The sequence below is a fragment of the Carcharhinus amblyrhynchos genome, chromosome 5 (assembly GCF_965287045.1).
Source record: "Carcharhinus amblyrhynchos chromosome 5, sCarAmb.v2.hapA, whole genome shotgun sequence".
NCBI lineage: Eukaryota > Metazoa > Chordata > Chondrichthyes > Carcharhiniformes > Carcharhinidae > Carcharhinus > Carcharhinus amblyrhynchos.
Window position 1 is genome coordinate 52348340 of NC_137328.1, and position 25807 is coordinate 52374146.

General features: G+C 43.3%; 1 protein-coding gene across 1 annotated transcript in view; it reads right to left on the bottom strand.

Annotated features, from left to right (window-relative positions):
- Positions 1–25807, bottom strand: part of LOC145343536 (uncharacterized) — a 96688-nt gene that overhangs the window by 47677 nt on the left and 23204 nt on the right. The window contains exons 8-9 of the mRNA XM_080189786.1: positions 23514–23664; positions 2722–2800 (exon numbers count right to left, since the gene is read on the bottom strand). Coding sequence (XP_080045912.1) covers positions 2722–2800; positions 23514–23664 — 230 coding nt within the window. The remainder of the gene's footprint in view (positions 1–2721; positions 2801–23513; positions 23665–25807) is intronic.

A 25807-nucleotide genomic window follows, 5' to 3' on the forward strand; every position in this document is an offset into this window, starting at 1 on the left:
GACTGACAGTGGGCTGAGTGTGGGACAGTGGGAATGGCAGCGGGCCGACCGCGGGACGCTGGGAATGGCAGCGGGCCGAGTGTGACTCCATTTACAACAGCTCTACGGAAGCTGGTGCCTTCACTTCTGACGAAGGTTTCAGAGGTGCCTGCTCAGGCAGCCAGCGCCCTTCATAGTGTGCAAGGCTTGGGGGACACCAGAGAGGACTCTGGGTGGGGACACGGTTAGGTTCAACTCAGGACCAGGGGTGGGGGGTCCTGGAATCCCCATTTAGTAGGAGAGGGGTCAGGAGGGGTCACTTGCACACCTTCTCTACCTTTCAAGTCAGGGCACCCCTTGCTCTAAAAAGGTCCTAAAGGCTGGAATGCAGACAGTGCTTCCTGTATCCTCCTTCCTGAGTTCCTATCCATATCGCTATGGAGCGATTGCCTTTCCTTAGTGGGCCAGGCAAGAGGGTGGGAGGGGTGTAATACTGCCATTCTCACACTCTACAGGATTGAGGCACTGGGTGAGCACAGTGGTACCCCACCCCCCCTCACTCCTCAGCTTGGTGACATGAACAGATAGGGTGGAGGCTGTGTGGGTAAACAAAGTGAAATTTATTGACAAATATTCAGAACAAATTACTGCAGCAGTGCCTATATTCACCCATGCTCACTGAGTGCCTATGGTTTCTTAATCTTCCTCACCCTCTTAATATGTTCAGCTGTATCACCAGGATCCTGAGCTGAGTTTGAGGTAGCTTGCTGACTGCCACGTCCTTTTGCCTGAGATGATTTTGGCGGGTATCCATTGATGGGTAGGGATCTTGAGGGTCCAGGTCAGCTTTCGAGCAGTAGAAATGTTAGACTGCTGACCTCCTCAGTGTCAGGGGCTAGAGGCATATCATTCATAGGGAGGGGAACGTGTAATGGACAGGAGATGCCCAAGGTCCCCTGGCTGGAGGGCCCTAGGCTGAACTCCTGCCAATCTTCTTCCCTTTGGTCTTTGTGAGCCCCTGTGCTCCTCGATGGGATGGAGGGGCAGGTGGAGTGAGATCCAGAAGTCCTGCTGTCCTCTGGCACAGGCTCCCATGGATTCCCACCAGTGTCTGCACCATGATGTGGACATCTCCTGCCATGGAGTTCATGTCCTGACCAAGGTCTTCACTGCGGATGCCAACTTTACAGTGTTGATCTCAGTGCACTGCAGTGACGGCACCATCTCCTCGGATAGAAGGTGATCTGATTTCTCCAGTCAGCCTTGCGCTCCAGGGAGGAATGCTGTCAGACCTACCTGAGTTTTGTGACTCTGTCTTTGCAGCTCTAGCAGATGTCGGATGACCGGGCCCAGGAGCACATCATTGACGTAGGGCTCAGCAGAGTCCTGGGCTCCGGCATCCCTTCAAGGGCCAGTTCCATGGGATGTTTCTGCCTCATTCTGCTGTGGATCTTCAGCTGTGATTGAGTAACAAAGAAGCCTACCTACAGATTGGACTCATCAAGGTATCAGTTTCTGCAGTCGTGCCAGGTGTGGGTGACAGAAATAATGCATCTTTGGAGAAGTTTCCCTCTGCACTGCTGGAACCCATTGAGTCCATGGGGAGAGAGAATGGTCCTGCCTGTTCTGGTGATTCTTTTGCTATCATTTTAGGACATTACATTCTAGCACTTACATTCAATCCATTTAAGGCACTTGGCGTCAGTGCATCACAGGGGATACAGAGGGAACATTGTTTACTCACTTGAGACTTGAGGAATGACAGCATATGCGTGGAGGATTCTTACATTTCTTTGCTGCCCCCACTTCACTAGCAGAACATGCACACTCTTCTTCCTCCCCAGCCATCTCAACAAGGACTTGCTCCTTGAAGCACGTGCAGGTTCACAACTTGGGTATGTCTCCAGCTGGCTGCACCCATTGATGCCTATTGTTCTCCAGTTTGTAGTGCAATGACATGGATAGGAAGAGAAAATGTGTAAGTGTGAACATTTAAGATGATGATGAGTGTAGCAGGTGTGAGACTTGGCTGGGAGCTGAAGTATGAGAAGTATAGCAGCTACTAGGGCAACATGGTGACTGTGGAAGGATTGGTGGGGGGGTGCGGGGTGGGGGGGGGGACTTAGTTCCTGGTGTTGACAGAGGCCAAGGAGGCTAAGTGAGTTGGGTGCGCAAGAGGTTCCAGTGAAAGACGGGGCGTTGTTCACTTACCCCGGCTGAGTGAAAAAGATTATTCATTTTCTTCCAACCCTTGCTGCTCCTTCCTCTTCTGGAGTGCACTTGTACTGATCAGGGCTGCCACTGCATCGCAGACAGGGCGGTCACCCTGCTATGTGGGTACAGGAATCCCCTAAATCACATATAAATGTTCTATTTTCCTCGTTCCCCACCACCCTCTGTCGAATAGCCTTGCAGCATTCAGCACCATTTTCCCTTAGCAATTTAAGTGAAATCATGAATCTTCCAGATGTGGAATCAATGGAGTAAATTATTTTGCCATCACTTCATGACATTACATTCTAGCACTAAACATGTTGCACCAAGTAGGCTGCCTTCAAGCAGTTCAATCCATTAAAATACTTTTTCTTTCAATAACATGGTAGCACCCTGAACAGCTGCACAAGGCATGCTCCCTGGAATACAGTTTTCACTCTAATTATGTTGTTTATTGAGACAATTTCCCATGCATTTGGATTACATTTACTATAAATATTCAAAAAATAATACCAACAAGGCACTTACCAAGGCTCAATTTCACAACATCACTTAATGTTGTTATGCTTTCCCCTTGATCATAAGATCCGCCAAATACATAGATATCCTGTATTTAACAATATTTTTACTATAATTTAAAACATTTTTAACAAGGGAGCTAACTATACAGAAAAGCACGATACAATACAACTTTAAATCTACCTTATCATGGTGTGGTGTGAAAGTATGGCATCCCCTGCCAGATGGTCCTTCACCTTTGACCTCATATTGGCTCCAAGTCAATGATACTGAAACAATGAAGTGGCATTTATTGGCTAATGAGTGAAAATACAATTATTGTACATCAGATGCCACAGAGACATATGTAACCCAGCAAGCCAGGCACACTATCATGTCTATGTGAGCTCTTTGATAGAGATCACAAGATAATTATAATGATTACAGAACAGCATTTAGTCAATTTCAATTTGTCCATCCAGACTGATGCCAAAGACCTATTATAGCATTTAATGGGTTCTTAAATGCTGTCAGTTTTTTTGTTTCTGTAGCCAGGATTTTTGTTTGGTGGGTTTCTTGGCCTGCCACTAGCCAGACTCGGAGGTAAACTCATCCCTGCAGACACAGGCTATTCTCCACAGTCATTGGCTGGAGATGGGTCTTCTGCCCCTCAATCTCACTACTGCTTTTCACAACACGGTAAGCTCCTCCCAATTGTTTGAAGCTCTGCTACAGACCTAGTTATATAATTGGCCAGGACAGTAATCCCAGCCCAGTGGAAGTGAAGCCTACCCCAATGGAATAGCTCATTCTTTCCTGAATACTGATGCCAGTGCCCCCTGAATCTAAACCCCTTCTTCCCAAACTGCTCTTTGAACTGCATGTTTAATTCTCTATTCTGTTTTACCCTATGCCAGTTGGCATTTGGCTCAGTTAACAATCCAGAGATGATTACCTTTGATGTTCTGAGTTTTAATTTGGACCCAACTCTTAGCAGAACAACATTCCTGGTTCTATCTATGTTGTTGGTTCCCACACCGATCACAACAATTGCATCCTTCCTGTTTCCACCCCAAGCTCCTGTCTAACCACAAAGAGATGTCCTTAACCCTAACAGTGAGCAGGAAACACAACCTACAGAGCTACCAACCACAACCGCACAGAACAATATCTATGACTATAGCATATCCTATCACTACCATATTCCTCTTTACTCCCCATACTTGAATTGCATCCTTCACCATGGTGCCATAACCAATTCTCATTCATGTGCACTCCCCCTCCTCATCCATGCATGTAGTAAGCAATTCACACCTGCTGGACAAAGTCAGAGGCTGAGGATCATCCATCACATGTTGATTCCCTGTACCTGCCTGACTTGCAGCTACTATCATGTCCCTGATCATTGACCAACTTTAGAGTTTTGCCCAACCTAATGGGTGCGACAGCTTTGTGGAACAAATGTCCAGATAACTCTCCCCATCCCTGATGCCCCGCAATGTCTGCAAATCAGACTCCAGCTCAGCAACTTTGAGTCAAAGTTGTGTAAATTGCAAATGCTTACTGCAGATACAGTTATCATAGAATCTCTACAGTGCAGAAGGAGGCCATTCAGCCCATCAAGTCTGCACCAACAAGAATCTCACCTAGGCCCTATTCCCATAACCCCACATATTTACCCTGCGAATCCCTCACTTGCTAGGGTCAACTTAGCATGGTCAATCAACTTAACCTGCACATCTTTGGACTATGGAAGGAACACAGTAAAAAGTCTGACAACACCAGGTTTAAGTCCAACCGATTTATTTGATAGTAAACTCACTAGCTTTCGAGGTTTCCCTCTTCTTCAGGTCTTCTATGGAAGGAAACCAGAGCACCTGGAGAAAACCCACACAGACAATGGGGAGAATGTGCAAACTCCACATAGACAGTAACCCAAGTATGGAATTGAACCCGGGTCCCTGGCGCTGAGGTAGCAGGGCTAACCACTGTGTTGCCATGTCACCATTATCTGGTACTACAGTGCATTCCATGGATTCCCACTTGCTGCAGTCATGGTGCACCACCAGCCCAGCCATTACTGTCTAACCATCTTTATTAAGTTAATGAATTAGTTAATAATATACATCATTAAAGTACATAGAAATGTGTGCTCCCCTAACTTGGAGACAAAGGAAGATAATTCAACAACTGCTGAAGGTTGAAAGAAAAATAGGAAAATAAACACATGTGTTGTCTGCCTGGTGCTCGGGTCCAGGATGTCGCATCTGGGCTGCAGAGGAACCTGGAGTGGGAGGGTGAGAATCCGGTCGTTGTGGTACACGTGGGTGCCAGCGACGTAGGCAGAATGCGAACTGAGGATCTGGGGAGGGAGTATGAAAAGCTGGGAATGGAATTAAAAAGTAGAACCGACAAGGTGGTTATCTCTGGGCTACTGCCTGAACCGAGTGCAGACGGGCGTAGGGTTGACAGGATTAAGGAAGTCAATGGGTGGCTCAGGGATTGGTGTGGGAGGAATGGGTTTGAATTTATGGGGCATTGGCATCAGTATTGGGGTAGGTGGGACCTGTTCGGGCGGGATGGGGTGGGTCTGAACCGTGCTGGGACCAGAGTCCTGGCGAATCGTGTAAAGAGGACTGTAGACAGGGCTTTAAACTAATTGGGGGGGGGGGGGGGGGGGGGGGGTGCGAGGGTAGGTGACATTAAGAGGCCTAAAGTTAAGGAGAGGGTACAGGTAAGGGTAGAGGCCGAGGATGTCCCAATAATAAAGGGAGTAGGGGGCGTGAGTATGGTTGGTGGCAGTCCGGCAAATAGGGTCCAGGTGAAGGCTGGGATGAAGGCACTTTATCTGAATGCACCAAGCATTCGGAATAAAGTGGATGAGCTGGTGGCGCAGATCGGCACAAATGGATATGATCTGGTGGCCATTACAGAGACGTGGCTGCAAGGTGACAGGGACTGGGAGCTGAATGTCCAGGGGTATCAAGTGTTTAGGAAGGATAGGCGGGAGGAAAAAGGGGGGGACGTAGCTCTGCTGATTAAGGATAGCGTCAGGGTGGTAGCAAGGGATGATATTGGAGCCAAAGAGCAGAAAGTGGAATCGTTCTGGGTAGAGATTAGGAACAGCAAAGGGAGGAAGACGCTGGTGGGTGTTGTCTATAGGCCCCCGAATAATGATCTGGAGGTGGGGTGGGCTGTTAACGCGCAAATAAGTGCGGCATGCAGGAATGGGACGGCCGTAATTATGGGGGATTTCAATCTACATATTGATTGGTCGACCCATGTTGGACGCGGTGGGCTCGAGGAGGAGTTTTTGGAATGCTGCCGGGATAGTTTCCTTGAACAGTGTGTGTTGGAGCCGACGAGGGAGCGAGCTGTCTTGGATCTGGTGTTATTTAATGAGGCGGGTAGAATCAGGGACCTTGCGGTGAAGGATCCTCTTGGGGAGAGTGATCATTGTATGGTGGAGTTTCTGGTGCAGATGGAGGAGGAGAAAGTGGGTTCCCGGACACGCGTCCTTTGTTTGAACAGAGGGGAGTACAGTAGGATGAGAGAGGAATTGGCGAATGTGGACTGGGGGAGCGCGTTGGAAGGTAGGTCTGCTGAGGAGCAGTGGAGGATTTTTAAGGAGATCTTTCTTGGTGCTCAGCAGAAATTTATTCCGATGGTCAAAAAGGACCGTAGGAGGAGAGGTAATAAGCCGTGGATAACGAAGGAGGTGAAGGAAAGTGTTAAATTAAAAGCGGAGGCGTTTAGAGTAGCTAAGAGTAGTGGGCGAGAAGAGGATTGGGAGAGGTTTAAATGTCAACAAAGATTGACAAAGAAATTGATAAAGAAGGGTAGGAGAAACTATGAAGCTGGGCTAGCGCTTAATATAAAAAAGGATAGCAAGAGTTTTTATAAGTATATAAAAAGGAAGAGGCTGGCTAGGGTGAACGTTGGACCCTTAGAGGATGAGAGGGGGGACTTAGTGGTAGGGGATGGGGAAATGGCTGAGGTCTTGAATAACGTTTTTGTTTCGGTCTTCACGGAGGAGGACGTGAATAATTTGTCGGGTGTTAGAGATGGAAAGGTGGTAGGACTGGAGGGTCTCAATGACATTACTGTTACTAGAGAGGCGGTGCTCGACAGACTGGAGGGGCTGATTGTGGACAAGTCGCCAGGACCGGATGGAATGCATCCGAGGGTTCTGAAAGAAATGGCGGAGGTGATAGTGGATGCCTTGGTGGTTATTTTCCAGACGTCGCTGGATTCCGGGGAAGTGCCGGAAGATTGGAAAGCGGCTAATGTTACGCCGTTGTTTAAGAAGGGTGCCAGGCAAAAGGCGGGGAATTATAGGCCGGTTAGTTTAACATCTGTTGTAAGTAAAATGTTAGAATCCGTCATCAAGGAGGAAATAGCGAGGCATCTTGAGCGGAATTGCTTGATAGAGCAGACGCAGCACGGTTTCGTTAAGGGGAAGTCGTGTCTGACAAATTTACTGGAGTTCTATGAGGATGTGTCTAGGGCGGTGGATAGAGGAGAGCCGGTGGATGTGGTGCTTCTTGATTTTCAGAAGGCGTTTGACAAGGTACCTCACAAGAGGTTATTGCAGAAGGTCAGGGGGCATGGAGTTGGGGGTAGGGTGTTAGCGTGGATAGAGGACTGGTTGTCAAATAGGAGGCAGAGAGTGGGGGTCAATGGGTGCTATTCAGATTGGCGGTTGGTGACTAGTGGAGTGCCTCAGGGGTCGGTGCTGGGGCCTCAGCTATTTACCATTTATATAGATGATCTGGAGGAGGGAACCGAGTGTATGGTGTCGAAATTTGCTGATGACACCAAGATTGGTGGAACGGCAAATTGCGCGGAGGGTGTGGAGAGTCTGCAGAAGGATCTAGATAGGCTGGGCGAATGGGCCAGGAAATGGCAAATGGAATTTAATGTTGGCAAGTGCGAGGTGGTCCACTTTGGTAGGAATAATAGTAGGAAGGATTATTACTTACGTGGAGAAAAACTGCAGCAGGCGACGGTGCAGAGGGACTTCGGGGTCCTTGTGCATGAGTCGCAAAAACCCAGCTTGCAGGTGCAGCAGGTGGTCAGGAAGGCGAATGGGATGCTGGCCTTCATAGCGAGGGGGATTGAATATAAAAGTAGGGAGGTCTTGCTGCAGCTATATAGGGCATTGGTGAGGCCGCAGCTGGAGTACTGTGTGCAGTTTTGGGCGTCGTACTTTTGCAAGGATATTTTGGCCTTGGAGGGAGTGCAGAGGAGGTTTACTAGGCTGATACCGGAGTTGAAGGGGCTGAGCTATGAGGAGAGGCTGAATAAACTAGGCTTGTACTCGTTAGAGTTTAGAAGAATGAGGGGAGATCTCACTGAGACATATAAGATGATGAATGGGATGGATAGGATAGAGGTGGAGAGACTCTTCCTGCTCAGAAAGGACAGTAGGATTAGGGGGCACAGCCTCAAGATAAAGGGGGAGCGGTTTAGAACCGAGTTGAGGAAGAACTTCTTCACTCAAAGGGTGGTGAATCTCTGGAATTCTCTGCCTGTTGAAGTGGTGGAGGCTACCTCGCTAAATATTTTTAATTAGCGGGTTGATGGGTTTTTGATAAGAGAGGGGATTAAGGGTTATGGGGAGAGGGCGGGAATGTGGAACTGAGCCACGACAGATCAGCCATGATCTTATTGAATGGCGGGGCAGGCTCGAGGGGCCAGATGGCCTACTCCTGCTCCTATTTCTTATGTTCTTATGTTCTTATGTACCCACTTTGCACACGTGAACCAAATTCCAAAGCACACACTCTGGACGGGAATTTCTGGCCATGCTAGCCCCAAGGCTGGAAATTCACACCCAAGATCAATGGACCTTTTCCTGTGGCAGGTGTGGACAGGAAAATTCTTCCCTTTGTCTACATCTCATTCAAGCTTATTCTGCTCTTGTACATCTCTTAGTCTGTCCACCTCCATTCCCTATTTTGGCGGGCTCCAAAAATGCTGGCTTACATGTCTGTCAGTCTTTGTATTGAGAAACACTTTCTGATATTCGGTATGTACTCAAATTGGTAGGTTATGATTGGTGGCATCTCCCAAGGATCTGGACTTCAGCTTTTCACTAATTTTATAAATGACTCAGATGAAGAAATATAGAGCCATGTATGTAAGTTTGCTTACAACACCAAATAGTGTAGACGGAAGCAGAAATTTATAAAGGGACATTAATAGATTAAATAATTAGGCAGAACTGATGGAGTTCAAAATAAGGTCATCCACCTGGAGATAAGAAAATTGGTCAACATATTTTTTGGACAGTGAAAAGCTGTAGTGGAGCAAAGAGATTTAAGAGATCCAGTAGAGAAATCACTAAAAACTAGTGAACAGATAAAAAACATGATTTAAAAGGCTAATGGAAATGATGGTCTTTGTGTTAAAGGGGTTCCAATACAAACTTGATCAAAGTTGTGATCAGCACTACAAAACTCTGGTTAGGCACCACCTGAAGTACTGCAGATGGTTCTCTATGCCACCATGCACACAGTGCCACCTTTTCCAACAGAATCTGCTGGCATATCCCACCATCGTTCCTGCAGAAAGATATATATTGAAGCAACACACACTCACCAGAATGATATCAAAGCTAAAAGTGTTAAGTTATGAAAACCTAGTTATAAGGCCTAGGCTTGTATTCCATTAAATATAGAGATTAGGGATGATCTAATTGAGGTCTTCAAGATAATCAAAGGATAAAAGGTTAAATAAAAAAAACTATTTCATCTGGTAGGGTAGCATAGAACAAAGGAGAATAATCTTTAAATTAATTTTAATTAAAAAACACAAAATAATGTCAGAAAGCACTTGGTGGCTACCTGCCATTTTTAAAACCAAATTAACTGGCTAGTAACAACCCAACCATCTACAATTTAATGTTGCTTGTTAAATTTTTCAGGTATTGAATGTAAATGTTTGTGAGTCTTTTATGCCAACTTAAATTAGTTGGCACAAGACAGCAGACAGGATCTGCTATAGGACTGATGGTTGGATATACCAACAGAATCTGTTGGGAAAGGTGACACAGTCTGCATGACTTTTATTGACACTTCTTAAAATCTTCAAATTGATTAATGAAGGCTTATACTGACACCAGGGAATGCTTAGCTATGACTGCCATTACCCATCTGCTGTATGACATACCAGCCTGCAATGCCTTCACATCAAGGTGTTATTCATATTGCAATGTGGATGTAGCTGCAACAAAAACTCAACAATACTAATAGTTATTATATGTGGCATTTAAAAATAGAAATGAGAAACTGGCCCTGATACCAAATGTAAGCTTGGAATGGAGCATTGGGAAGAGTTTGTAGTCAGAAAACAAGCTTCCTATATAACTAAAGGGGAAGTTGATCAGATAGAACTTTCTCTAGCTGACTGCTATGTATTGATGTATTGGCCAGAATTTTACCACCCGCCCATTACAGGATCAGAACAGGTGAGGGATAGACAATGGAAATGTCCATTGACCTTGGGTGGAGTTTTACAGTTTCAGGACAAGCGAGGCTGTAAAATCCCACTTGCAATATATCAGATCTCCCACCAAAGCAACAGTCATATTATTTGAGTTTATACCTGACAATAGATGTTATAGATCCAGATTTTGTGATTATAAAATTGTCAATGTTTGCCAACATTACAGTTATGGAAATGTCAGTAGTTTCTGGAGTTTGCACATACACAATTAAAAGCAGAGATCCAGAAGTTACTGCCTGTGTTTCTCTGCTCCTCCACAGGGTGTTGTTGAAGGCCTTGAAATCACTCAAATTGACGTGAACTTTGGCTTTTACACAATTCACCTCAATCCAAAAACCCTTGAAGATTTATGCCTTGTTAAATGAAATATATCTGGACCTCTAATGGTCAGCTAAATTCATAATTTCTGATGAATAACTTCTACAACTCTGAAAAACTAATTTTACATTCATGAAATGCCAAACTACTGATTTTTAAAATTTCATAGATGCTAAAATTAATTTACAAAAAGTAAGTTTGTTTATGATATTTCAGCTTCTACCTTAATGCCAGGTGTATGTAAAAATCTTTATTTCACTGTGCAAAATTATTAAATATTGAAGGATTTTGTTAGAAGTTGCTTTCTATTTTCTAATCTAATCAGTAGTTTGATTGCTATGAAAATTCTTCAATGTGATTGATTGTCTAGAAACAACATCACTGTTAGCTGACATTGGAATTAAAATAACATAAGGAAAGAGAAAATACATGCCACAGAGATTGTTCGATCTTTGTTGGAAGTTCACTTCAAAGTTAGTGGGAACGCAAAATTTTAATGTAGGAGTGATAGATCTGAATCTATGTCTAATTTGTTGCCCTTTTTGAATATAGGCACAGCAATCTACCGGTCCTGTTCTCTCTGTAATCCCTTTCTGATAAAAGATCATTAATCTGAAAGAATGTAATCCCCCCACCCCCAATTTTCCAGGAAGCTCAAACTTTCATTGGGCAATTGCCATGCTGTGGAACCATCCAAAACTCTGATTTAATTCGCAAGCTTTGAATGGTTTCAATTGTCTCACAGCAAAAATAACCCAGAAATCAAATAGAAAAATTAAAACTGCTTCTAACTCCTGGGTAATTATATCACTCACCTAGAAAGGTGTAGCTACATTTGCGATAAGAAACTAGGAGGGGAATATAGAATGCTGCCTGATCTGCTGAATATTTCTAATATTTTCTGTGTTTATTTCACCATCTGCAATATTTAATGTCTTTTGCACCATCCTTTGAAATATTTATTCAAATCCAAGATATATTCTGCTTTTCAGCTTCCCAGACTAAACAGCAGATTTTGAAATAATATAGAAAGATTAAGGCAATAATTATATAACCCTGCCTACACTTATCTATGTGTAGATAAGTAATTATTCAAACAACTTGATGTCAGTTAACATTTATTTTATCAAAATTCCCTTAAATAAGATATATTTTGCAGCTTTTTGCATTTATCTTTTTTTTTAAATCATAAAATTTGGTATCATGAGTCCCCAGAACACTTTTTAAAATGCAAACAATGCCGTGCAAAACAAGATAGTTGTGGTTGTTGGAGACCAATCATCTCAGCCCCAAATTATCACTGCTTGAGTTCCTTAAGATAATGTTCCAAGGACAACCATCCCAACTGCTTCATTAATGACCTTCCCTCCATTATTAAATCAGAAGTGAGGGTATTTGCACAGTGTCAACTGCAGTTGCTCAGGTAATAAAACAGTCAATGCCAACTAGTAATGAGACTGAATCAACATTCAAACACGCAATGTAATATGTGGCAAGTAATATTCACATGGTTCCAGTGCCAAATAATGATCACTTCAACAAGAGTGAGTCTAACCACGTTCCCATGCCATTCAACGGTACTACCATCATCAAATCCCTCAACATCAATATTCCAATGGTCACAATTGATCAGAATCTTAACTGGACGAGCCACATACAGTGCCTACAACAGCATGTTCCCACAAGGAAAATTCCTCTTAATTGCCTCTTTAATGTTATCAATTGCTTTTCTATCTCAGTTACAGGGATTCCAGACTCCTTCTCCAAAGTGACCCAGGAAAAGTGGCCAGAAGTGGGAGCGCACAAATCAGACACATTGTTTTGTAATTTTCCTGCTCTCCCATGCCATTTGCCCCTCCATCTTTCAAACTCCAACATTTCAGGTCATTGACCTTCCATCAACACTGAGAAAAGTGAAAGCCGCAACAGCTTTTAAGCAAATATGGAGGCTGGGGAAGGATGAGAGGGGAAAATTAAATAAAAGACCAGTCCTGATCAGAGGTCAATGACTTGACATTCTGGACTGAACCTTTCATCCCAAGGTGGGTGGATTGTGTCATATATGAGATTAAAATGGAGAAAACCTGAAACAAGAACACAGCCCACCTCAAACCAATCCACATACAGTTTTAACAGTGGCAGGATGAAGAACAGGTGACCATGCCACTCAAGGGGAAAGGACTGGACATTTATATTTTATATTGAGGCTACCTATCTTCATTTTAACAATCATTCTAATTTTAACTCATGTTGGCCAGGTTTCCCAGCCCTTGGGAAACACAGCAAGGGCAAAGGGTGTGAAGGGTTGAATCCATGAGGTAAATGCCTTTACAGAACTGCTTGTTGTGACTACACACAAAATCACCATCTAATTCATGAACTGTTTGCTCCTCCCAACCATAGTCAGATCTCCACACCAGTGTTCTGCCTCCCACAACCACCACTACAGGCCTGTGACCAGACCCCTGCACACCATTGGTCTCCACCATCCCCCATGCCATCAGACCCACCTTGAGATCAGGAACCACCTTACCCCCATAATTTTTCTTATATCCCCACTACACCTACCAGCTTTCATCAGCTCCAGTCTTATGAAGCAGGTGACTATCTGAGAGTCTGCCTATCAATGGGAACCTGACACAAAAATAAAGGAAACCTGCATTTAAAAACTGCAGGACATTTGCAAGTGGGGTTAAGCCCACTCTGGGCCTCAAGCATATGAACGGGACTTTTCGTCTCATCCATGGTGGGACTCATTGTGACAACAGAAAATTCAGTGTTCCTGCCAAGACTCCATTAACTTTCAGTGGCACTGGACAATCCCAGCCACGAACTAGGATGAGAGATTTCAGCCTATAATCTAGATTGTAAGGACGTGAAAATGAGTAGGTGAGTGGGACTGACTGGATTGCTTCTCACTAGAGCCACCATATGATCAATGAATTGAATGACCTCCTTTTATGATTCTCTAAGAAAATAATGTTAGTTGGAAGTGTATGATAACAATGTACATTAATACGTTAAAGGATTTGGAATACATTCTAAATCACGATGCAGTCTTCAACTAGTGAGGTGGGAAGGAGGGTGGTTTTTTTCCATTTCTAATCAGTTAGCTCAGATGGACAGTGAATGCTGTCATGGTGCTTAGACCAAATATCCTGTTTGGACAGTAAAGTCTACATATTTTTGTACATTTGTATGTGACAGGTGCCATTAGGAACCTCTCAACAATAAACAGAAGTGTTATTTTGCATACAGCATACAGAAGTGATAGTGGTTTCACTAACTGTAAGAAAGGAATATTATACCATGAATATACTACCTGGTGCACATAAACAAGCCTTTAATAGATAAAAACAATATTAAATGAAGTACCTGTATCAAGCACATGGATATCCTTATGATATAAATTCTCTACTGTTGAACCCCCAAATAAATACAGAAGTTCTCCCACTGTAGCAAAAGTGTGGGTGTATCTAAAAGAAAAATGAAAGGTAATACTTAATTTTTGCTACATAATAAATATTTGAGGACATTGTTAATATATTTTTTGAGATCAGGTTAAAAATCCTCTAGAACTGCAAAATATGTTTTAGGAACGGATATCCAAGCAATTCCTGTGTGCTTTACTTATCTCAGGAATTCTTAAAACCACATCATGATGTTCTGGCAAACATTCTAAATACTATTGCAAGATTTTAGGTGGATTATATGGACTCCAAGACATTAAACTGAAATCTGAGTCCATTCCAAAGTAATCAATATGTGAACCACTTTGAGGCTTTGAATTAGGGGGCAATGGTGTAGTGGTAATGTCACTGGACTAGCAATGTTGAGATCCAGGGTTCAAATTCAACCATGCAGCTGTGGGAATTCAGAAATGGTGACCATTAAACTATTATTGATTCCTATAAAACACCATCTGGTTCATTAGTGTCTTTTAGGGAATGGAAAGAAATCTGGCATCATTACCAGGTCTGGCCACGTGATAGAAATATGGTTGACTCTTAACTGCTCACTGCAATGGCCTAGTAAGTCACTCAGTTCAGGGCAATCACTCTCAGCTCACCTCTCATGGTCAACTCTTTTGTCCATGTTTGAACCAAGGCTGTAATGCAGTCAGGAGCTGGTGCAACCCAATCTGACTGTCAGTGAGCAGGTTATTGCCAAGCAAGTGCAATCAAATGGGCTGAAGACTGGCAACTGTGATACTGGGGACCTCCATAGGAGACTGAAATGGATCATCCACTCAGCACTTCTGGCTTAAGATTGTTGCAAATGCTTTATCTTATCTTTTGCTATGCTCTCCTTGACTCATAGAACACCTACATAAGGAGGCCATTTGCCCTATTGAGTCAGCACCAATAACAACCCCAACCAGGCCCTTTCCTTATAACGCACTTATTTACCCTGCTAATCTCCCTGACACTAAGGAGCAATTTGCATGGCCAAACCTGCACATCTTTGGAGTGTGGAAGGAAACTGGAGCACCCAAAGGAAATTCATGCAGACACAGGGAGAATGTGCAAACTCCACACAGTCACCTGAAGTCAGAATTGAACCAGGGTCCCTGGCACTGTGAGGCAGCCATGCTAAACACTGTACCAAAGTGCCGCCACATGAGGAAACTCTTGTTTTGGCCACAGACCAGTGGGACATTCAGGTAGTAGAAATCTTTTCTGTTGATGGATCTCAGTGGCTGGTCTCCAGGTACCGTATTGGAACCTTCTAAACTGATGACCTCTACTACAAAGGCAGCAGATGAATGGAAAGACCATCACCTGCAAGTTCCCCTCCAAATCACACACTATCCTGACTTTGAATTATACCGCTGATCCTTCACTGTTGCTAGGTCAAAATGCTGGAAATTCCTCACTAACAGCACTGTGGGTGTACTTACCACATGGGATGCAACAGTTCAAACAGATCACTCACTACTACCTTCTCAAGGATCGGCAATAAACACAGGCCTCGCCAATGATACCTAAATACTGTGAAAGATCTTTTTAAAATATCAGTTTAGTTGATGAATACCTGCAGCTGGGGAGCCCAGCAACAGAGGTGAAGCCCAGTGCCCTCTATCACTGCAAGGTTGTATCTATTACACAAATGTGCTGTCCAACTATGGCAAAGTGGACATTAGTGACCAGCAAGATGTAGTGACATGCAGACATTTTTGGTATTCTACTAAAGCCTGCAGCTGTCCTTGGAAGATGCCAGAAGCAAAGAAACATAAGTGCACATGATTTTAATGGGCAATGTCAGGGCAGGACATGCTGTGCTGTACTGCAAAGTCTTAGATGACATGGTCATAGGCTGCCTACAACGTAACAATCACCTTCAGTACTGTATTTCAGTCATTGCCTAGTAGCTCCATCTTTAGCAGTAGATTGCGTGATGAGGGTTTGGCCTCTCTTGGTATCCTGTCCCTTTTTTCTCTCCCATGCACTTCTGATGTCAATTCCTGTAAGATGGAGCTCAAATTCTGACAGTTGTGTCCTCTTGCCAGCTACAGCCTTCCTTCTGGGCAAGTGGCTGCCTAATTGTCCTTGGCAACAATGCCCTTTGCTCTTGTGGTTCATGATGACAGAGGTGTTGACCCCGTTCAAAGACTCAATGCTGAGTGCCCATGTTCCTTGCCAACTGGGCACAACAAAGGTGCCTCCTTACCAAGTGCCCAATTCTCCTATGCCTGCTGATCCTCTGATAGAGTCAGAGTAATTCCTTGGGATGCCCATTACTGGCTCATGACTCTACTTAACTCCTTCAGATGATTTGTTTCTGAATGCATGGATAAGCATATGCCCTTTTAAAAGCTCTTAACAGTTTTAATTGACCTCAGATGTGAGGAGAGCAGAGTTCCTGTCCCACCTCTGCCTGATGGTTATTGCTGGCACCAAGATTGGTGTCTTAAAACTAACATGCAATGTGGTGCCGATATTTTTGGGCTGCCCCATGCCACCTTTCTCAGCTCTGGGGCCCCACCAAAATTCAACTCATCACCTTTGCTGTGCTCCTATCATTTTTTTTCAATTAAACACTGAACACAGTTAGTTTCTGTTAGATCACATTGTCCAGTGTTCACAGTTCATTGGAGAGACAAAGAAAACATTGCTGACAGCAAGGGCCTGTTCTCTGGCTCAACAAGCAGTGCCATGCACAGGCCAGGGAATAGCATTAACCTTTTGTTGGCAGCCAGGATAAGGGAGAGAAATCATTGGCCCTGATGCCTCACCTGTTTCTGGGCCTCTTATTCCACGCACTTCCCCACCCTTCCCATACCACCCCTTCACACCTCTTTACGTTTTCATAAAGTACAGTAAAGTTTATTTATTAGGCATAAGCAGGCTTACATTCGCACTGTAATGAAGTTACTGTGAAAATCCCCTATGAATCCCCTAAATCCCCTAGGAATGATCCTTCAATCATGCGTGATATTTTTTCTCCTTTTCAAATTCATCAGTCAATTCACCAGTCATTAATATTAAGAGCAGCAAGAATATAATGCTGTGTTGGTATGTATATGCTGTATAAATGAGCCACCATGACCATTGAACAAATAGTGAATACAAATTTTACATCAACAGCATCATGCAATGATAGCACTGTGGAAATGACAACCCTGATTCTGGTGGTTGCATAAGCCCTCATTAACAATTTCTGCACATTGCACCTATGGATATGCCAACACTAAATTTATAACTGGGGGAAAAATTCAATACTTGTAACCTAGATAAGTTGCACAAGATCTTTTCCACTCTGTAGGAGTCGAAAACTTTCTCCTGCCTGGGTGCATGATATTATTCAGTATAATTATTTTCGTCTGGAGATGTAAGTAGATTCTATTTTATCAGCACTTTTATGGGTCAGAAAGATCAAGTGACTTCTGACCAACAAGGTGTTATGATTGAACAACATGGGTCTTCATTGTCAATGAGAAGAGTTAGAGTGCCTTTGTGTGAAACAACTTTTAAGAGGCCATACATAACCTTTGCAGTTTCCAGTGCCTTCAGCCATTTCTTGATATGACATGGAGTGAACCAATTAGCTGAAGACTGCCATCTATAATGCTGGGGGCCTCCAGAGGAGGTCAAAATTAATCATCCATTTGGCACTTCTGGCTGAAGACCACTGCAAATGCTTCATCTTATCGTTTGTATGGATGATCTCTTGGCTTGGTGGTAATGGTTGAGTGGGGGATAACATTGTCTTCATTATTCCCAGTGTCTACAATTCAAAAGTACTGAATTGACTGGAAAATGATTTGAGGCATTGTGAAAGGTACTGTATAATTGAAGGTTTTGTACTGCTTTCATTACATCTGCATACAGTAGGCAGAATGACAGTCACTATGATGAAATTGAAGGCCTAATGCTGATTCTCTAAGGGTAGTTAATCACAGACAAATTGATGCTAGGAAAGCGACTACAAAGAAATCAGTACATTTACAAAATATTTTAACTCTGTAGCTCATAAAATCTTACCATTCTGATTTCTCTGATGCCAACTCACAACCATAAATGACATCTGCTCCTTTTATGCTAATAACATTATCCCAATGATTTGTCAATCAGACATGTACCAGCAGCTCAGGAAAAATGTACATTGAATTGTTCTGAATTTTTCAGGGAATGATACAAGGTATGAAATCTCAGTGTGCCATTAACTCAAGAAATGGATTGCTTCCCCTTGCCCCAGAAGCTGTCATACAAATTGAGTTGTAAACTGTGAATGTATGGCCCATCTGAGATAACCTAGTGTAAGCTGGGTATAGTAAAAACTTGTTTTACATCAACCTTTGTTTTTAGTTTCTTATGTTCATTTTCATGAGGCCCAAGATTCTCAAGCCTCCGGTATATCAACACAGCCTGTCATTAGAATTTGTCTATTTTAAGGCATATTGAAAAATAAGGCTGCTGTTTATATGCTGGCTTAAAATTCAAAAGTGAATTATGAAATGCACAGTATTTTATTTTTCATTGTCTGCACTTCTGGGCTCTGCTGGCATCTGTGACACTGATGGTACTAACACGCAACATTAGAACTCTGTCACCTGTTATTTTTGATTTCTGCTTTGATTTTGGTATGATTACAGGGCAAAGTTTGGAGAGCCTCCCTATGATGTGTAAAATCTTTCCACTCTGGAGGCACCTGTTACAAATGAACACCTAAAGCTAATTGTCCAGACTCCCAATTATGAAAAATGACCATCTCAGTGAAGTCTGAAGGTGCCTGTGGAACTATGTTCCAGCACAGATAACTACATTTAGGAGAGACGGAGAGGAACATGTTTACAGGGCCAACGCTTTGAAAATTGACAGGTGGAGCCAACTCATATTTCCTGTTGCTCTCAATAGCAAAGCTTTATGACATTTTCTTCTGATTTTGATGTGGGGAATTGCCCACACATATGCAACTTGTATGTGTATACGTCAGACTCTCTGTACACAAATATTGTCATTTGTAATAGGCCGGGGAGAGTCACAAATGGAAAGCTTAGGTTGGATCTTACAGGGACGGTTATGATCATACATCTAAACATTTAGATTGTTCTGTTGGCCTAATGGTAATTCCCATTTGACTGATTCATAACAAATGGCAAAATGTTTACATGGATTTTGACTTCAGTGTGACCTTTGACTTTCGGTATAAAAGGATCCAAGTGTCTTATAAATTCTGATCAAACAATGGTGTTGCACTGTTTCAACCACAGCTTTGATAACAGATGTTCCTTTTCTCCATTAATCAGATGCAACAAAGTGCTAGGAGCCAGAAAATAAGAAATAAGCTTTTGTATAATGCTATTTTTGGATGAATTGCGGGGACGTCATTGATCTTTGCCTGTAGCAACAAAGGGGCAATAGCTCATCCTCAGCCCATGTTCCATCCTGTCTGATTTTCTCTTTCATTAAAGTAAATGGACAAGAAAATTGGACAGGGTAGAAAATGGTATGCCACTTTGGGATTGCTCATTTTGCACTACAATTCTAACAGGTTTGGAAGACCGATAATGATATACAAATCAATATTTTGTGTTTTTCACTATATGATTGCTTTAACTGTTAGAGTAATATCTGATTGTTTTGATTGATTGACAAACACTTAATTGTCAGTGCTTTAATTGTCAGATATCTTGTGTTTCTGTGCTGCAGTACTATTTACAAAAAGTATTCTGCCATTATTTAGCTGTTTGTTTTAATTTTCTGGCATATAATTCACACTAAGTGATACTGAAATATGTAGCGATATACTGATCACCTAAACTGTTTATTGACACTGTGGCACTGTGGTTAGTACTGCTACCTCACGCTGCTAGGGACCTGGGTTTGATTCTAGCCTTGAGTAACTGTCTATGTGGAGTTTGCACATTCTCCCCATGTCTGCATGGTGCCTGGGTCCCAACTTGATCTGAGGCCTCAATTGTGTGCAAGATGGGCCAGTCACCACCTTCCTAGTGGTGCTGCTCAGTACTGGAGAGCTGCCAGCCACTGATTGACCAACAGCTCGTAAGCAGGACCACCAACCCAGTATCTTTGCTCCCAGGAAAAGACCCATCACAAGATGCCAGAGCCTTCTCAAAAAGAGGCAATGTGGGAGGTTTTCTAGGTAGTGGCCGTAAAATTCTGCCTGATGCCTGAAACTGTTTCCACTGGAAAGAGGGTCAACAACCACAGAGCACAGAAATAAGATGGTTTGCAAAATATCCAGAGGTAACTAATCTTTTTTTACACAGTGCCTTTTGAATTTCTGGAACGCACAGGCTGAAAGATGGTGGACACAGCTTTCAGTTGTAACTTTTGAAGTAGAATTAGATATATATTTGAAAAGCAGAAACTTGCAAGACAATGAGCAAGAAACAAGGGAATGATGGGCAGCACAGTAGCACAGTGGTTAGCACTGCTGCTTCACAGCTCCAGGGACTTGAGTTCAAATCCTGGCTTGTGCCACTGTCTGTGCGAAGTTTGCACATTCTCCCTGCATCTGCGTGGGTTTCCTCTGGGTGCTCCAGTTTCCTCCCACAGTCAAAAGATGTGTGGGTTAGGTTGATTGGCCATTCTAAATTGCCCCTTAGTGTTCTGGGATGCATAGATTAGTGAGTAAATATTTAGGGATATGGGGATAGGGCCTGGTTGGGATTATGGTCAGTGCAGACTTGATGGGCTGAATGGCTTCTTTCTGCACTGTATGATTCTAAGATTACTGGGTAGCCCTTTCAAAGAACCGGTCATGCGGTTCCAAATGGTCAACTTTTGAGCTGTAAGATTCTATTGGAGTAAAATTTGGATCACTGGGAGCTACCAGTGGCACTGGGTGTATAAGAAAGTACCTGTAAACATGCATGCACTTTTGGGGTGAGTTGTGTCAGATTACATATTGGTGACAGTGAATGGCTGCCAGAAGTCTGTATAATAGACATATCAGTGTTATACATGTTTCAACACAAGTGGTGCCAGTTCGGATCTCATGGTTTCAGCTAATGCCCCACCACTTAAGTTTGCATCACTGAACAAATGTTTGCAGCAAATCACCTCCCTTATCATCTAGAAACACTATTTAAATTCACGCTCGACTACATACAGCTTTGTTGCAGATTGTTTTCTTTTGGTATTGCTTCAAAATTCTACAACAATTTATAATTACTTAAAAGTTGCAGAAGAGTGTCACATCATGGAGTGATGTGACAGTGGACAAGGAGCTTTTACTGACTTCAAGACTCCTTCACAAATCTTTTGCTCCCAGTTAGGGCACACTTGCAGGCATTCCCTTGGAGAACGAACACAGGGCACAGAGAGCAGATCAAGCTGTTGGGAGAGGGAAGAGTTGGATGTGGAGAAGGGCTCTTAGCAAAAGGCTGTTTCTGCCCAGGGTACTCAGTGAACAATGCTCCTGCCTGAACCTCGGTGAGAAACATTGTGCCAAACATCTGTGCTTTAGTAAAGGTGTCTTCGCTGAAATCTATTGACCTGCTGCAGCCACAAGCTCCGAAGATAACTTTTATGAGTTTCACTCCTTTCAGCCAGGAGTTGATGATGTCGGAGTCCTGATTGATCGAGATTGTTGGTAGGTGAACAACAAGGCTGTGATGAACTGAGCAGTGTCTGTGGCTCATGCTATTGAAGATACATTTGCTGACTTTGACCACTCATGTTGGTCAATAAAGTTATTGCAGTATTGTCCTCAGGTTTTGAATTCTGGCAGTGACCTCCTTAGCTCTCTGCTCACACCGTTAATTCTGTGCTGTGGGTCTCCTGCTGTTGTGTGGACACAGAACATCTTTCCTTTTCAACTGAAGCCTCCAGTGCATTATCCAAGAACCTTGGAGTCCACCATAAGTTTTAATAAACAATAAACATGAATCAGGTGCTCAACTTTTAAAGGATTCATGAGCCCCAGGTGACTTAGCAGCTGCTGCACTCTGTAACTAATAAGAATTTGACACCGAAGGTGACAGATGGCAACGAGATTAATTTTCAGATTAAATTACAATGCTGGTGAGCAATATATTAAGGTGTCATGGCAATGCGTGGTGAAACAATACACAAAAATAACAAATTATTTTGTTTGCTCAGTAAAAATATTAACTATGTACGATTCCTCATCAATCATACATTATATATACTTTGTAAAACATTATTAAATCAAATTTCTGATTAAATCATGTAATTCAATTTAATACCTGCTGTCCTGTAAACACAAAAGGTGCATTTTTAAAAAATTAGATGTCTCCAAGGTATAAAACTTCAAATGATTTACTAATTTATGATCATTACAAAAAAGCTTTTAACTTAAAATGAAGCTTGACTTATTATGGAGCTCTGCAGTGGATTAAGATTTTGTGGATAATATTATCTCATTCTGTTAATTAATTCTTGGAGAAAGACTCACATTAGATTAAACTAGTTCATTATGGGCAGAATAGGTGTGGGTGAGACTTGACAGAGGCAAGGTGGTTGGCTAAAAAGCACACTCGACTGTGGGAGTGAGGGTGGTGACTGAAGCACAGTGGGCAAGATGTAAACCGATTATGTTCTATACAGTGAGGGCAAGTGGGGTCGGGAGGGGGTGTGAGATTGCTGGGAGAGGGGCAGAAATGAAGATGAGCACAAGGCCCCACAAATTGTAAATCTGCCTCTGCCGCCAACCATTGAATGTTTACGTGAAAGACTTGCTTATTATCTCTGAATTTGAGACTCTGGAACTTTTATGAACAAATGATCAGTTCTTTGCTGTGATTCTTGTACTATAAACTGTCCTTTTCTCTATCCTTCTATTTAATGTGTGAGTGTGGAGTGGCTCAGCCCCAGCCCCCATACCCCCTCTGGGAATGGGGCAGAATTATCCTTGGAAGAAGAACCATCACAATATTCACTTGCATCTTCCACCAGTGCAGATACAGGCACTCAATGGGACCTAGTTCAACAGTAGGCTTAGGTTTACAATCTGATGGTCAGCTCACAGACAGGGTCCACAGATGGTGGAGGTAGTGACAGCTGAGACCAAGTCCAATGACGAGCCTCTGGAATCGATCCCAAGAGAAATGTCGGAAATGCAGAGATAAGCAGGGGAACATCAGGCAGAGTTGTCAGGGAGCCCAGGCTGCTGCCAAGGAGCTCTCAAGGACACGTGTGCAGTTGATGGTGTCCTGCACTTGTAGGAAACCTGAGATTGTGAGAATCCCACAGTTTTGGTAGCCTGGGCTGCTTCATCCATCTGGAATGAGACCCAATAGTGAGCTTGATTGAAAAGGACTTCCCTAATCTTCTTTATGCATTTGTGTACCAACTATTGTGATATTCCACAAATGTGCCCCAGTGGAACCCTAGATGACCTGCTCACAAAAGTGCTGAGCACGGCAGCCAATGATGTGAAATGCCCTGCAAGTCCTTGCACCAAAGATTCCCATGGAGAAGGTAGCAAATGAGATCTATCACATCCATACACAGGTGATACTGTCTTTTGCTCATCTCCACGTATGAACTGCAACTTCTATATACCTTTGGTTGTGCCACACATCTCAGTGGATTTTGCCCCTGCTTGGGAGCCTTTGGGACTTCCTGCAATCCTGCTACCTCTTGCTGCTCAGGCAAATGTTCTTTGCTGACCTGTACTAGTGATGGGCCCTTCTTCTCTTCATTTGAATCGCAGCTAACAACAAGGCAGCATCGCTTGCAGTCTGCATTCTTTTCCTTGTATCCGTCAATCAATACAATTGAAATGTCATTGCTGATTCCCCTTGAATGGTCTCTCTCCATCTCCAAGCTAGGAATCCAGATTCAAGCTTCTGGCCTGCTCTAAGTCAAAACATGACAACCCCAAGACACCCCTTGCACTGAACAACGTCCTGGAGGTTCACAGGTAGCTGAGCATTCCCTCAGACAAGACTGTGCATTCAAACAAAGGTCTTGATTAGGGTAAATACACCCAAGTGTTATAATTCTGTCAGGCTTATCTCCAGGAGCATAGACACTATCAATGTCTTGTACTTAGTCTGTAACTGTAAGCCTGGTGCCTTGTAAGCCATGGTCAGTACATTGAGGCTTCTAGTGTATGTGAAATTTTTGTCCAGCCATTGTGGCCCTTTATTGTTTGATCTTCCTTCCCTTTACAACATGCCTCTATCAGCAAGAGATGAACATTCAGAATAACACCAGCACCAGGACATAATGGATTCTCGCCCAAATGCGCAGTTCTGGTCGCCTCACTATAGGAAAGACGTAGAAGCTATTGAAAGGGTACAGAGGAGATTTACAAGGATGTTGCCTGGACTGGGAGGCATGCCTTATGAAGTTAGGTTGAGGGAACTGGGTCTCTTTTCCCTGGAGAGACGTAGGTTGAGAAGCGACCTGATAGAGGTTTATAAAACGTTGAGAGGAATAGATAGGGTGGATTCTCAGAGGCTATTTCCCCGGGTTGAAATGGTCGCTACGAGAGGACACAGGTTTAAGGTGCGGGGAGGAAAGTACAGAAGTGATGTTAGGGGTAAGTTTTTCACTCAGAGGGTGGTGAGTGAATGGAATCGGCTGCCGTCAGTGGTGGTGGAGGCGAACTCGCTGGGGTCTTTTAAAAGACTTCTGGATGAGTATATGGGGTTTTATGGGATTGGGGGTTATAGATAGGTGTTGATGTGATCGGCGCAACTCGTGGGCCGAAGGGCCTGTTTGTGCTGTAGTGTTCTATGTTCTATTAGTAAAGGAACAAAGCCTGGTCATTGGGCATTTGATGCTCAAAACCAGTACTCAGCCAAGACTTTTTCTCTATAGGTTGAGGAGATATTTAATAGAAACCCCCTATTAAATGCCCAAAATAGAACTCCTCCCCTACACCTCGAGATCCCTCCCATATAACTGCACCGTAGGTTACTGAAAGTGAACATGATGCGTATTACAAAAGTGAGTGTGACCAGCTTCCAACTTCCCCCTGTCACCTACCAAGTTTCTCATTGCCTCCTGTAACTGTCCAGCACCTCCCCTTCCTCCTGCCCCCGTTACCACTGCCCACATCATTGTACTTGCTGATTCTGGGAGGACTGACAGGATAAATGTTGAGAGGCTGTTTCCCTGGCAACAAGGTCTAGAAATAGTCTTTACGGGTCAGAAATCTAGAGCTGAAATATGGACAATTTCTTTATTAAAAGAGTTGCTATTCTCTAGATTCTCTATCCCAGAGAGTTGTGCATGTTCAGCTGTCAAATATATTCAAGTCTGACAGTAATATGTAATTGGGCTCAAAGGGAATCAAGGAATATGACATAGGGTGGGAAAGTAAATCATAGAAACCCTACAGTACAGGAAGAGGCCATTCAGACTATCAAGTCTGCACCGACCACAATCCCACCCAGGCCCTACCCCCATATTGCTACATATTTACCCTCTAATCCATACATCCCAGAACTCTAAGGGACAATTTTAGCATGGCCAATCAACTTAACCCACAAATCTTTGGACGGTGGGAGGAAACCAGAGCACCCAGAGGAAACCCACGCAGACACGAGGAGAAAGTTGATGTAAAAATTCAGCTATGATTATACTTAATAGTGCAGTAGGGCTCATAATTCCCAATTCTTATCTTGTTTTGAAAGTATAATGGGAGGAATATTAACCTAATCCACACATTGGCAACCTGACAAGATCAGGCAAGATGCTGGGTGGGATTTTCCCAAAAAAATTCCAAGTGACAAATTCACATAAAAACTGGAGCAAATCACGCTGTTTTTTTTCAAGCGGGACTTTCAAAATGAATCTCCCACACTCTGTGTACTGAGTGCTCTAGCGTGAATCTCATTAAAAAG